The sequence below is a fragment of the Geotrypetes seraphini genome, chromosome 8, assembly GCF_902459505.1.
Source record: "Geotrypetes seraphini chromosome 8, aGeoSer1.1, whole genome shotgun sequence".
Classification (NCBI taxonomy): domain Eukaryota; kingdom Metazoa; phylum Chordata; class Amphibia; order Gymnophiona; family Dermophiidae; genus Geotrypetes; species Geotrypetes seraphini.
Genome location: NC_047091.1, coordinates 142,613,157 through 142,625,671, shown reverse-complemented (window position 1 = coordinate 142,625,671; position 12,515 = coordinate 142,613,157). Strand labels below are relative to the sequence as shown.

At 44.4% G+C, this 12,515-nt stretch overlaps 1 protein-coding gene across 2 annotated transcripts in view; it reads left to right on the top strand.

The window, feature by feature from the left end:
• The window catches only part of MMP17 (matrix metallopeptidase 17), a 191,786-nt gene that overhangs the window by 129,529 nt on the left and 49,742 nt on the right, over positions 1–12,515 (top strand). The window contains exons 1-2 of one of the 2 annotated variants that reach the window (XM_033953676.1): positions 8,768–8,869; positions 9,369–9,501. In XM_033953676.1, the coding sequence (XP_033809567.1) occupies positions 9,462–9,501 (40 nt within the window). In that variant the 5' untranslated portion in view covers positions 8,768–8,869; positions 9,369–9,461. Of the gene's footprint in view, positions 1–8,767; positions 8,870–9,368; positions 9,502–12,515 lie in introns of those variants that run through there. The other variant, XM_033953675.1, reaches the window with a different exon arrangement.

Genomic DNA, 12,515 nt, shown 5'->3' with positions numbered 1-12,515 from the left:
CACCGCCAAAGGAACTCTTCCTCCCTCCGCACAGGCCTGCCTCCCTGCCCTGAAGGCCTGCTCCCAGCCGTGAAGACCTGTTCCCCCCACGAAGGCCTGCTCCCCCCCACCGCGAAGGCACTTTTTCTCCTCTTCCCCGCTGCGAAGGCCTGCTCCTCCATGAAGGCCTGTTCCCCCTGCTGCAAAGGCACTTTTTCTCCTCCTCCTCCCCGCCGCGAAGGCCTGCTCCCCCTGACATGTATATCCTGGACATATGGATGATTCAACTGGACTCTACAGACCTAGATTTTCACTTGTGTATGCTGGACACCCTGCTGGAAACTACAGACATATTTTCCCATAGCCAGGCCCAGACTGTTTGCAATGCTAACAATGATGTTCTTGTTTCCCTGCTGGGAGAATATCCCTTCAAGGTTATGCTGATCTGTTATCACTGCTATATGACTTCATAGACTTCATATGCCAGACACCCTAAAAAGCCATAAAACTTTTATAATGAGCAAGGAGCTCTGCTCATGTGGGTGTAACGAGATGAAAGAACTTGGTACCAAACCATGGGTTTCCTGTCTCCCAACCAAGCTATGGGAACCAGACAGCTGGATTGTTGAAAGGCCATCTCGTTGCCAACTTTTCATCTTACAAGGACACCAGCTCGAATATGCACAGTAACACCTCTAATTAGCAGCTGCATGTCTCCGTGCTGAAAGAAGGAAGTTCAGCAACAGTTCTCTGTTTCTGTAAGGCCCCCCTTTTACTGGGGGGGGGGGTGTGGAGGTGAGAGAGATGCGTGGACAGATGGGAAGAGTTAGCTGTACATTATTTTTATGTACCAATAGGGAATTACATAACCAGAATTCGGGGATGGACTTTCTTGGGACAAAAGAAGAATTGCTCTGTATAAAAAACACGTGTATTCTAGGTAAAGCCAGAGAGATTCACTTACTTATGCTACGGGGAACTGCTAGCCCCCTGCTAAGCATATGCGTGCAAATTCTTCTCTCCATTGCATATTCTGAACTGACAATATATTTTATCCAATATGTCTTTGATGCTGTAATACTTATAGTTTTTATACTAACAATAAACGAATATTGTCTGTTTTGGAAAATACAATGCCATCTTGTAGTTATTCCAATGAGGTAAACAAAGCAGCCTTTTTATCTCACCCCCACGAAGGCCTCCTCTCCCCCGCCATGAAGGCACTCTTTCTCCTCCTCTCCGCCGCGAACAAACGCCTGCTCCCTCCGCAAGTCTGCACCTCCCCGCACTTACCTGATGTCAGAGCAGGGGCAGGATGTAGCAGAAAGAACGTGCTGCCGAGGACCACGGGCAGTTGCAGGGATCGCTATAACACCAGCGAGCCTGCAGGCTGCCCTATTAGCCTTAAGGAGGTAAGAGTGGGGAAGCTGGGGGAGGCCTTTCTGACTGACCCTCCCTCCTCAAGCAGAAGCAGCAGCGGACGGACGGCAAGAGCCAGCGCTACAGCTCCTGCTTTAGGAAGGCATGGGGGAAGGGTCGGCCATTGAATCGGGAGGCCGATTTTAAAAAAAATTGAATCGATTCGAATTGTGAATCGGGTTGCACTAGTGGAAACTATCAAAATGTAATAAAGTGTTACGAACAACAGGCTTCCTATACAAAGTAGTTGATGATTCTCCCTTTATAACTAGAATGTCCAAAAATTCAATCTGTTTTTGTTGACAGCACATCGTAAAATGTAAATGCTGGTTAATCTGATGTCGTAGACCATTCACAAAAGATTCAAGTTCTTTCCAAGCCCCTTTCCACAGGAAAAAAATATCGTCCGAAAATCTTACCCACATTAATACCTTTTCAAAATGGAGTGACAAATTCACATGCTGATCTTCAAATTAGTTTGCCATATACAGGGTAGCCACAGATGGGGCCAAAGGACATACTCTCAAACAACAGACACATAAACAGCTAATGGCAACTCCAGAACTGCCTGAAAATTTGACCCGGTAAGAGGTGGGTATTCCCTTCTGTGCATTATGAGGAATGTTCATTTTAAATACTAATGAGCTCCTTGTAATGCATTTGCATAGAGTTCTCAGTGGCTGCTACCATGATTAGTAAAAGCCTCCCTCCCCCCCCCCCAAGAAACCTTTTGAGCATTGGAGGCTCAGCTGCCATGCAAGTAAGACTGGCTACAACCAGTCTTACTTGCAAGGCAAGTTTTTTGAGCATCAGGAATGGGGTTTGATCTGAGGACTGAGATGAAAGCCCCTGCTTTATGGTGAAAATTTTGCATTTGAGAGGTCCAACATTCCACAAAGGTGGAGGAGCATAATCAAAACATACTTCTAAGTCAAATTTAGCAGTGGGAAAATGCCCATTTTCAAAAAATACGTCTAGAATTTTTTTTTTTTTAATCATCTGTCTGGACATCCAGGCTATTGTTCATCCATATCGCCAGGACATCTATCTTTATATCACATTTTCGACCAAAATTTCGTTCAAGTCCCAAATGCCCAGAACAAGACCATTTGGACATGAGATGGGTTTTGGCCAGGTACTAGTGACCTGGATTGGCCACCGTGAGAACGGACAACTGGGCTTGATGCATCATTGGTCTGACCCAGTAAAGGCTATTCTTATGTTCTTATGTTCTTGTAATGGACTGGCCATCCAGACATGCCAACAGAGCAGTGGGGCACCTTACAGGGCACTGCTGTGAGCTTCACAAAAAGGGTGCCAGATAAACATCTCACTAGAATTCCATTATAGGTTATGGTAAACCCCCCAAAACCCACTATACCCACCTGTCTACAACCCCAATAGCCCTTATGGCTGCAGGTGGCACCTATATGGCAGTAAAGTAGGGTTTAGGGGGTTTTGGTGGCCATACGTTCCACCATAAATGTAGTGGTTAGAGTGGCTTATGGGCCTGGGTCCTCCTCTCTATGGTTCACTAGCCACCCCCCAGACTTTTTAAAATACAGTCAAACCTCGGTTTACGAGTGCATCAGTTTGCGAGTGTTTTGCAAGACGAGCAAAACATTGCCAAAATCGGTGCCTCAGAAAGCGAGTTTGACTCGATTTACGAGTGCCACCCCCCGCGATCCAGCATCCCCCCGCTCTAGTCGTCCTCCCCCGCCCCCGCGATCTTACATGCTCCCCCGAGCACCAAAACGATATCCCTTACCCCGATTGGGCACCGGCACCAGCACAAGCAAGAGGAAGGATCGCCGATTCACCGCCCAGCCCAGCACAGAAGAGAGAGTATCTTCGGGCACCGGCATCGGCATGTCCTGTGCGTTGGTGCTGATGCCGGTGCCCAATCAGGGTAAGGGATATCGTTTTGGTGCTCGGGGGAGCATGTAAGATCGGGGGGAGCATGTAAGATCGCGGGGGGGACGACCTGAGCGGGGGGGATGCCGGATCACTGGGGGGATTCCGGATCGTGGGGGGGGGTATGGAGCAGCGGCCGTGGCCTCAAGGGGGGGAATTGGAGCCGCGCCAGTAGCCTCGGGTGGGAGGAGGGGTTGGTGGAACGCATCAAAGTGAGTTTCCATTCATTCCAATGGGGAAACTCGCTTTGATATACGAGCAATTTGGTTTACGAGCATACTTCTGGAACGAATTATGCTCGTAAACCAAGGTTCCACTGTACTTGAATGCAGCTCTACTAAGCTTTCCTATAGCAAGTGCTGATGTTCTGGAGACAGGTGTGTACTTTTTTATTCTGATCTTTGGGGGGGGGTGAGGGGGGTCAGTGAACACTGGGGAGTGTGTGAGGGTCTTTATTTTGTCTCTGCAGTGGTTATTTGGTCACCTAACAGCTTATACCTGGCACTTATTCCTGTTTTTACATCATCTAACTCACAACGTTTAAGTTTCGTCCAGGATGTCTAGTAAAACATTTGATTATCCCTGTAGGACAACTAAATCTAGGTCGGCCCATATCCCACCCTAACCATTCCTCCAGATACGCCCCTTTCAGCTTTGGGTGCACAGCGGCATTCAGAGGCATAAAAAGTCCCTCGACACGTCCAGAAAGTCAGTCTGATTATCGGCACTAGGACAACCTGTCTTATAGGTGATCCAGGTGCTGACCTGGGCGGGTTTGTAGATGTGAGCCCTTTAGTTACTATGTGTCAGCAGGGTAAGAATGGGGCACATGGGCTTACCTGCAGTCATGTTCTCTATCTACATACTTGACAATTCACCTGGCTGCTTCCCTCCCATTGGTTCTCTCCAGCTTGGGAAACAACTTCTATTGTGTCCTCCACTGAATAATGGCCAGGTCTGTTTAAGCTACCCACAGGCAGATAACTTCTTGCATGATATAGCTCCTACGATGTCTGTCTTGTTTGATTACCAGTTCTCAGTGATGCTTTATCAGTCCATCGGGTTCAACACTGCCTATTTTTTGGATTCTATCCACAGTTCTAAAGCATGAAGTGACCCTGCAAAAAAAAACATAAAATACTTGGCCAAATAATTCTCCTGGTCTTGAGTAAGGTTAATAATTGGCTCATAACATTTTTGATTTTTCAAATTAATTCTACACTTCTCTAATTTCCAAAGTCCTTGCCCCCAGTGGCATTATTCTAAGTGGTTACGTGTTGCTGGAGGATGTAATTATTTTTGTCTTAGAGGATGGACAGAATTAATGAGCTCCGTGGCATTCCTCTGAGTCATATCCATCAGATGCAAACATCCCAGCTGGCCAGACAAAGATTTTTTTTTTTTTCTATCGAGCAGACCCTTGTGATGTTTTCTTCTGAGCTCATTATATGAAGTCAACATTATCATCACAATTGGTAGGACATTTATGAAATTCAGCAGAAATTCATTGACTAATATCCTAAAATGCTCTTCTGTCTACAGCAGGTGTGTCAAACTCAATCACATTAAGGGGGCCAAAATCCAAAACACAGGCTAAGTCATGGGCCAGAACCCACCCAATCTCTGCCCCAGACCCTGCCCCCATAATAGTACTAATTGTAACACCATTTTTTCCATTCATTTTTCATAGATACACACAATATAATCTTATTAACAACACATAATGGTTAACAACAAAGCACACTGTATGCTTCTCTACCAGAACACAGATAACCCCTATGCAAATACGGGACCAAAAACTAAAAGTACTAATATATACAAACAAACCCTAAGATTCAAGACTCTGCATGCAGTACAATCCCCCAGAGAAATAGAAACAAATGCATTTCTTCCTGAACAGTACAAAATATAGACAGCAGTTGTAAATTCTCAAAAGTGACACAATTCAATCACTAAATTGAAAATAAAATCATTCCCCCCTACCTTTGTTTTCTCCCTCCCTCCATGCTGTGCCTCAACTAGGTGCCTCTTTCTGGCCGGCTCCCACCTGGCCATTTTATGCGGCCCACGGTGCAATGCCCCTGGTGTTATCTTCTGGCCGGCTCCCTCCTCCTAACTGCCGCAGTGTGCAGAAAGCCGCGAGCGGCAGCTCCTTGCGCGTCCTGTGCCTCAACCAGAAGCCTTCTCTCTGATGTCGCAACGTCAGAGGGAATAGTTCCAGATGAGGCGCGGGACATGTGAGGAGCCGCCACCGCCGGCTTTGTGCATACTGCGGCAGTGAGGAGGAAGGAGCCTGCCAGAAGATAACACCTGGGGCATCGTACTGCGGGCCGCATAAAACGGCCAGGCGGGCCGCATTCAGCCCACGGGCCTTGAGTTTGACACCTGTGGTCTACAGATTCACTGGTATCTCACACCTTCTGTTATCACATAATTCCTGTCTAGGGTTACCATATGGCTCCAGAAAAAGGAGGACGGATTGAGACATCCAGGTTTTACTTCCATTGCTTTCAATGGAAGTAAAACCCAAATGTCTCAATCCGTCCTACTTTTTCTGGAGTCATATGGTAACTCTATTCCTGTCCTTCTGGGCTACTGGTGCTCAATCTTATCATGAATCACATAACCAGCCCCTTGCAAGTTCTAACAAGCCTTTGAAATATTCTAAGCTGGCTGTTTTCAGACCATCCTTTATTGCATCTGTCCAACAGATCTGTTTTCTCTGAACTGGGATAAATGTTAAAGATTTTACATAGCGCATTTACAGAGATTCTAAGTTACCCAGTTCCAGAAGGGAAATTTTAGGGCACTCATGGAGTTCTTTTTTTTATTATTATTCTTTATTTATAACTTAAATCTTATTACAATCAAATATAATGGTTACAACTTGAATCAGATCCAAACTTCCAAGTAGAAATAAAAAAGAAGAAATAACTTCTCAGATATTTAGGGCTCCTTTTACAAAGGTGCGCTAGCATTTTTAGCGCGCGCTTAGCACGCACTAAAATGCCACGCGCGCTAGCCGCTACCGCCTCCTTTTAAGCAGACGGTAATTTTTCGGCTAGCACAGGCTATAGCGTGTGCTAATCTTGTGCGTGCGCTAAAAACGCTAGTGCACCTTTGTAAAAGGAGCCCTTAGTCCACAATATTGAGAAAAATCAAAGAGAAATTAAAATCATTGTAAATATATAGAATCAAATGAAAAAACAGCAATATTCTGCACATCCTACAGCCGGTTATATGACAAGCTACATATCATTAGTTATGGTTACTATGCCTTCTCTTGATTCTATAAATTCTAACAGCCGTTTAGGCTCAAAAAACAAGAAATTCTTATTCTGATATGTAATAAAACATTTTACTGGAAGCTTTAACAAAAATATCCCTCCCAAGGCTAAGATTCTTGGTCTTAATTCCAAGAATTCCTTTCTCTGCCTCTGAGATTTCTGAGACATGTCAGGAAAAATACGAATGTTAGAGCCTAAAAACTGATCATTTATATGACGTAAATACAGAAGTATATATTCTCTATCACTTTCCAGAGCGAGAGTTATCAGCAAGGTTGTTCTATCTGTTATAATCTACAATGAATTCTCCAGAAAAGTTGATAAGTTCATATCCACTACTGTATCTCCTTGGATCACATTAAGAGTAGACGCCCCTACGGGTTTCTTTATTTGAATGTAATTTGTTCTTACAATAGGGGTAAAATTTCTGTTGGGATAACTACGGTAATATTTCACGGAAATATTTCCTTGCCATCTCAATAGGTGAAATCAGAAGTCTCAGGTTATTTTTCCTTAATTTGATTTTCAAAGCTCTCCATTTTTCTTGCAATAAAAAATCTTTCTTTCACCAATTCAAATTCTAACGCTTTCATTTCACTGAGCTTTTCTTCCTGCTTCTCCAACTTTTCATTTACTTTAGTAAGTGCCAATCCCTGATGCTTCACTTTGGAAAAGATAGTCCCATTATTAGTACTTAATGTAGAAAAAGACAACTTAAGGTTAGAATCCATAACCACTGATATGGCTTGCCATAGTGCTTCCATATCAATCTTCGCTGGTTTTTCCAGCACTCCAAATTTAATGGTGTTCCCTCCTAAAGCACCTCTGCCCTAGTGTAAAGTAACTGTTGTAAATTTTCATCTGCTCCTTCTCCTGCCAAAGTTGGTGGAGAAATCCCTCCATTACTGAAGTCCAAAATTTCCTCTTGGGATATCAATACTTCAGTTTCTCGTGCCACCAGTGTGCTTTCGGATTGGGGTGGGACCAGCCATTGCTGCGGGCTTAAAGACGTCCGGTCAAGTCACAAGCCAGGTTCACCTGAAGAAGTCAGGCTCTCCCCCGAGGTAGGTAGTGCAGATTCACCTGAGCAGGCAAAGTCTCCCATAATGGTTGTCTGGATTAGTCATTGTGAGGTCGCCACTGCCGACGGAGGGTTAGGAAAAGGGGCTCCCTTCCTCTTCCCTATATTCGCGACTGGGGAAGGCTGTTAGATGACAGTGGCAGAGTCGAACAAATGGAGCCTCCCTCTCAGGCATCTGTGCCCGACACCATCTTGATTTCTCTCCACGCTTGGATTTCTGATATCCCCCCACCTTAATGCATTATGGGACTTGCAGCACTGATTGCTATGGGAAGAATCAGGGACTACAAATTCCACACTGCTGAGGGATGTATGTTTAAAACGAGAACTGGCCAAAAGGTCTCATTTCTGGAACTGAGTAACTTGACAGCTCTGAGACTGGCACATGCAGCATGCAGGTACACCCCAACATGGACATACATGTGCATGACACAAAGCTCCAGGTCGCCACTGCAGCATGGATCAGGGGTGTGTGATCAGGTGGTTATTTGATAAATACTTAGAACAGCGTTAGAACAGACTCAGAGATGCAGGCTGGAGATTTTGGGACAGTACTGGTTTTGAACTTACATCCCAAAACAATATGGGATTTGTAATGCCTGATCCTGCCCATTGAGATCTGCATTGCCAGTCCCATAATGCACCAGGATGGGGGTGGTCAGAAATCCAGGACTGCCCAAATTCCCCAGCCTGGAACTGGATAATTTGGCATCTCTGTAGAATTGCCCTGATTCATTGTAATTGCAGGATTGTGCATTTTTATTTTATGAATTCTTTTTCACTTTTATATTGTAAACCATTTTGAGTCTTGTGTATTAACACTATGTAAGAACTGTGATTATTATTATCTGCTATATCAGCATTAATGCTGAGAGCCCTGTGCAGCGCCCCGATGAGGTCCACTGCTTTTACAGGATTAATCACAGACTCCCAGCACAAACACATCACTGTGACTTGCAAGCCTGTGACATTGTATACGAGTGTGCTAACCAGGGGATAGGGAAGCTCCTAGAAACAGCCTCCACCTGATGGCGCTAGTAATTCTACCCATTGAAATCAGGGCTGAAGACCCCATAATGCACCAGAAGGGGGTTGTCAGAAATCCAGAGCTATCCTGAAATCTTTTTCCTGGAACTGGCTAATTGAGAGGTGTTGGGAAGACTGGAAGTGGATTTGTGCAAGGGGATGAGTATGACGGTGCTGGTTTTTTCAGCTAGGGATGGTTGCTTTACTTTATTTAAAAAAAAAAAAAAAAAAAACAGAAAACCAAACTGATTTTTTTCCATTTTGTTTCTTTTTAGAAATAAAAGCCCCCTTTTATGAAGCCATGTTAGACTTTTTTTTTATCACCGACTGTGGCAGTAAAAGCTCCGATGCTTATAGAATTCCTATGAGTACCAGAGCTAATACCACCATAGACCATGGACGGCGATAAAAAAGCTTAACGTAATTTCATAAAGGGGGGCGGGGAGAGAGAAGGAAAATGAAATATGGAACATTCCTATTTCATTTTAAAATAAAGCACATCCTTATTTCATAAATACTTATCATTAATATGAGCGCGCTGTATCACAAGGGAAATGCTAAAAGTTTTAATCTCGACACAATTTTGGGCTCCATGATATCTTGACATGGCAAGAATTATAAAATGTCCTTTCTCTCTGTTTGATGTTCCCCTTGCTTCCTAGGACTGGCTGATTAAATTTGGCTACTTGCCACCTCCTGATCCTGTCACCGGTCAGCTGCAGACGCAGGAGAAACTGACAAGAGCCATCAAAGCCATGCAGCGGTTTGGCGGTCTGGAAGCTACTGGTGTGCTAGGTTAGTATGGGCTCGGAGGCAGAAACAGGATAACGGTGGGGCTGATGTTAGCTGGAACAAATCCTGGAATAGATTCAGTGGCATACCAATAGGGGGGAAGGGGTTCTGCTTTGGTTGCTCCCGGGGTCGGCGTCATGGTTTGGGAACTTCCCCTTTCATCAGTGCCTCAGTCTTTACAACTCGCTGCTCTGCCAGTGTTGGACCTTCTTCTCTGCCAGGTCCTGCCTTTGCGAAAGCAGGAAGTAGGCAGGATCAGCAAAGCAGGTACCCATCGGGAGGGGGGCTAGAGAAATGTTGTGCCATGCACCTGATTAGAGAGAGGGAGGAGTAAAAAAGAAAGTCATCCAGTTAGGGGGAAGATAGAAGGAATTGAAGGGAGAGGAGGGGAGAGAGTGATGCCGGACCATGGGGAAGGGAGGAAGGAAAAAAAAAAAAGAAAGGAAATGCCATAGCATGTAGCAGGAGGGAGAGGGAGAGATGGAAGGGAAAAAGAGGAGAGGAATTCCAGGGCATAGGGGAAGGGACGGGAATGAGACAGAGATGCCTGACCATCAGGAAGGGAGGGAAAGGAAGAAGAGGAGAGAGATGCCAGGGTATGTGGGAGGGAAAGGAAAGAAACTGAGATGCCAGACCATCAGGAAGGAAGGGAAGGATGGACGGGAAGGAAAGGAGATGCCAGAGCATGGAGGGAGAAGGAGAGGTGGAAGGATAAAAGAGGAGAGAGATCCCAGGGCATGGGGGAAGGGAAGCAGATGCCAGACCATGGGATGTGTTGGGGTGAGAAGGAGAGAAGGAAAGGAGAAGAGAGAGATGCCAAAGCATGGGGGAGGGAGTGGAGACAGAAAGAGAAAAATGGAAGGGACAGAGAAAGAAGGTGGACACTGGATGTAATGAAGAGTGAAAAGAAGATGAGAAAAGCAGAGACCAGAGATGACAAAAGGTAGAAAAAAGATATTTTTTGGTGCTTTAGAATAAAGTAGTATTGTAGCTGTATTGATAAACATTTATAAATAGAAAATGGAAATAAGGTAATCTCTTTTATTGGACTAATTTTAATACTTTTTTTTTTTTACTAACTTTTGGAGACCAAAATCCTCTTCCTCGGGCAGTGACATACGAAGGGGGGAGCGGGTGTTAAAAAATGATCGGCCCCAGGTATCACATATCCTAGGTTTGCCACTGAATACATTTGTATGCCATTTTATTTCTTTTGAAACCCTTCTGCTTGTCAGTATAGCACAGTGGTCTTCACTCTCAGTCCTGCAGGGACAACAGCGGATCTGGTTTTCAGGATATGCCCAATGAATTTTCATGAGAGGCATTTCCATACAATGGAGGTAATAAGCAAACAAAACTCTCTCATGTAGTGTATATTCATTAGGAATATCCTGACAATCTGATCTATTAGTGCTCCTACAGGACTGGGAGTGAAGACTAAGGCCATAGAGCTGCCATGTGTAAAGTGAAGACTAAGGCCATAGAGCTGGCATTCTTAAGGCTACCATCTGGATCCAGATTCACAGGACAAGGTTGATTCAGTCCTGGGTTTACCCCTTTTAATGCAGTGACTTGTAGTTCTGATATCCCTATGAATAGCAAGACTATAAGTCCCAGCATGCACTGGGGTAAACTCAGGACTGGATCAACCTTGTTCTGTGAATCTAGATCCAATTGGCAACCACGGTCCTCGAGGGTCACTATGTGGTTGCCAATTGGATCTAGATTCACAGAACAAGGTTGATCCAGTCCTGAGTTTACCCCAGTGCATGCTGGGACTTATAGTCTTGCTATTCATAGGGATATCAGAACTACAAGTCACTGCATTAAAAGGGGTAAACCCAGGACTGAATCAACCTTGTCCTGTGAATCTGGATCCAGATGGTAGCCTTAAGAATGCCAGCTCTATGGCCTTAGAAATAAAAAAGAAGAAATAGTCAGCTTTTCAAGATTTCCACAAAGAATAGGCATGGGATCTACTTGCATACAATGGAAGCAGTACATGCAAATCAATATCATGCCTGTTCATTGTGGAAATCTTGAAAGCCCAAATGCTTTGTGGCCATTGAGTACTATGGTTATCCACCCCTGTTCTAGTAATATCTGCCAGCAGAAAGTCTTCTTTCCAACATTTCCTTCCTGCACTAACAGTGTAAAATGGCTGCATAAAAAAATCATTAAATAAGAATAGCCTTATTGGGTCAGACCAATGGTCCATCTAGCCCAGTATGCCGTCTTCAAAGTGGCCAATCCAGGTCAAGTACCCAGCAAAAACCCAAATAGTAGCAACATTCCATGCTACTGATCCAGGGCATGCAGTGACTTCCCCCACTTTTGATAGCAAACTATGAACTTTTTCTCCAGGAACTTGTCCAAACTTTTTTATAAAACCAGCTACTTTAACTGCTCTGAATGACAGAGGGACAAATTTGTCCCTGTTACCATGGAATCTATCTCCATCCCCATCTCATCCCCACAAGTTCTGTCCCTGTCCCTGCCCCTGCCCCATCTCTGCAAGCTCTGTCCTCATCATAAGTGTTCGAGGCATGTGTAGATGAGGACAAAACTTACAGGGGTGGGACAGTGACAAGGATAGAACTTTCAGGGGACAGGACAAGGATGGAGATAGATCCCATAGGGACAAAGACAAATTAACCTTTTCCTATCATGTGTCCCGGATGACGGGACATTCCAAAAATGACATGGACAGTGGATAAATCGTCTGTATGGACTAATAAAGAGCCAGGAACACAAAATATTTGAATTTACAGACTTATGACTTATTTACATTATGTTTACAATAGCCATAAATGATAATGGTGAATAATACAAAACTTTGCTAAAATAATTACGATTGGAACCAGCGTGACGTAAAATTTATTACGATAGGAAAATGTTAATCCCCCTGTCATTTTCTACTGCTCTTCCTACATCCTCTGGCAATGTATTCCAGAGTTTAACTATTCTCCGAGTGAAAAAATATTTCCTCCTATTGGTTTTAAAAGTATTTCCCTGTA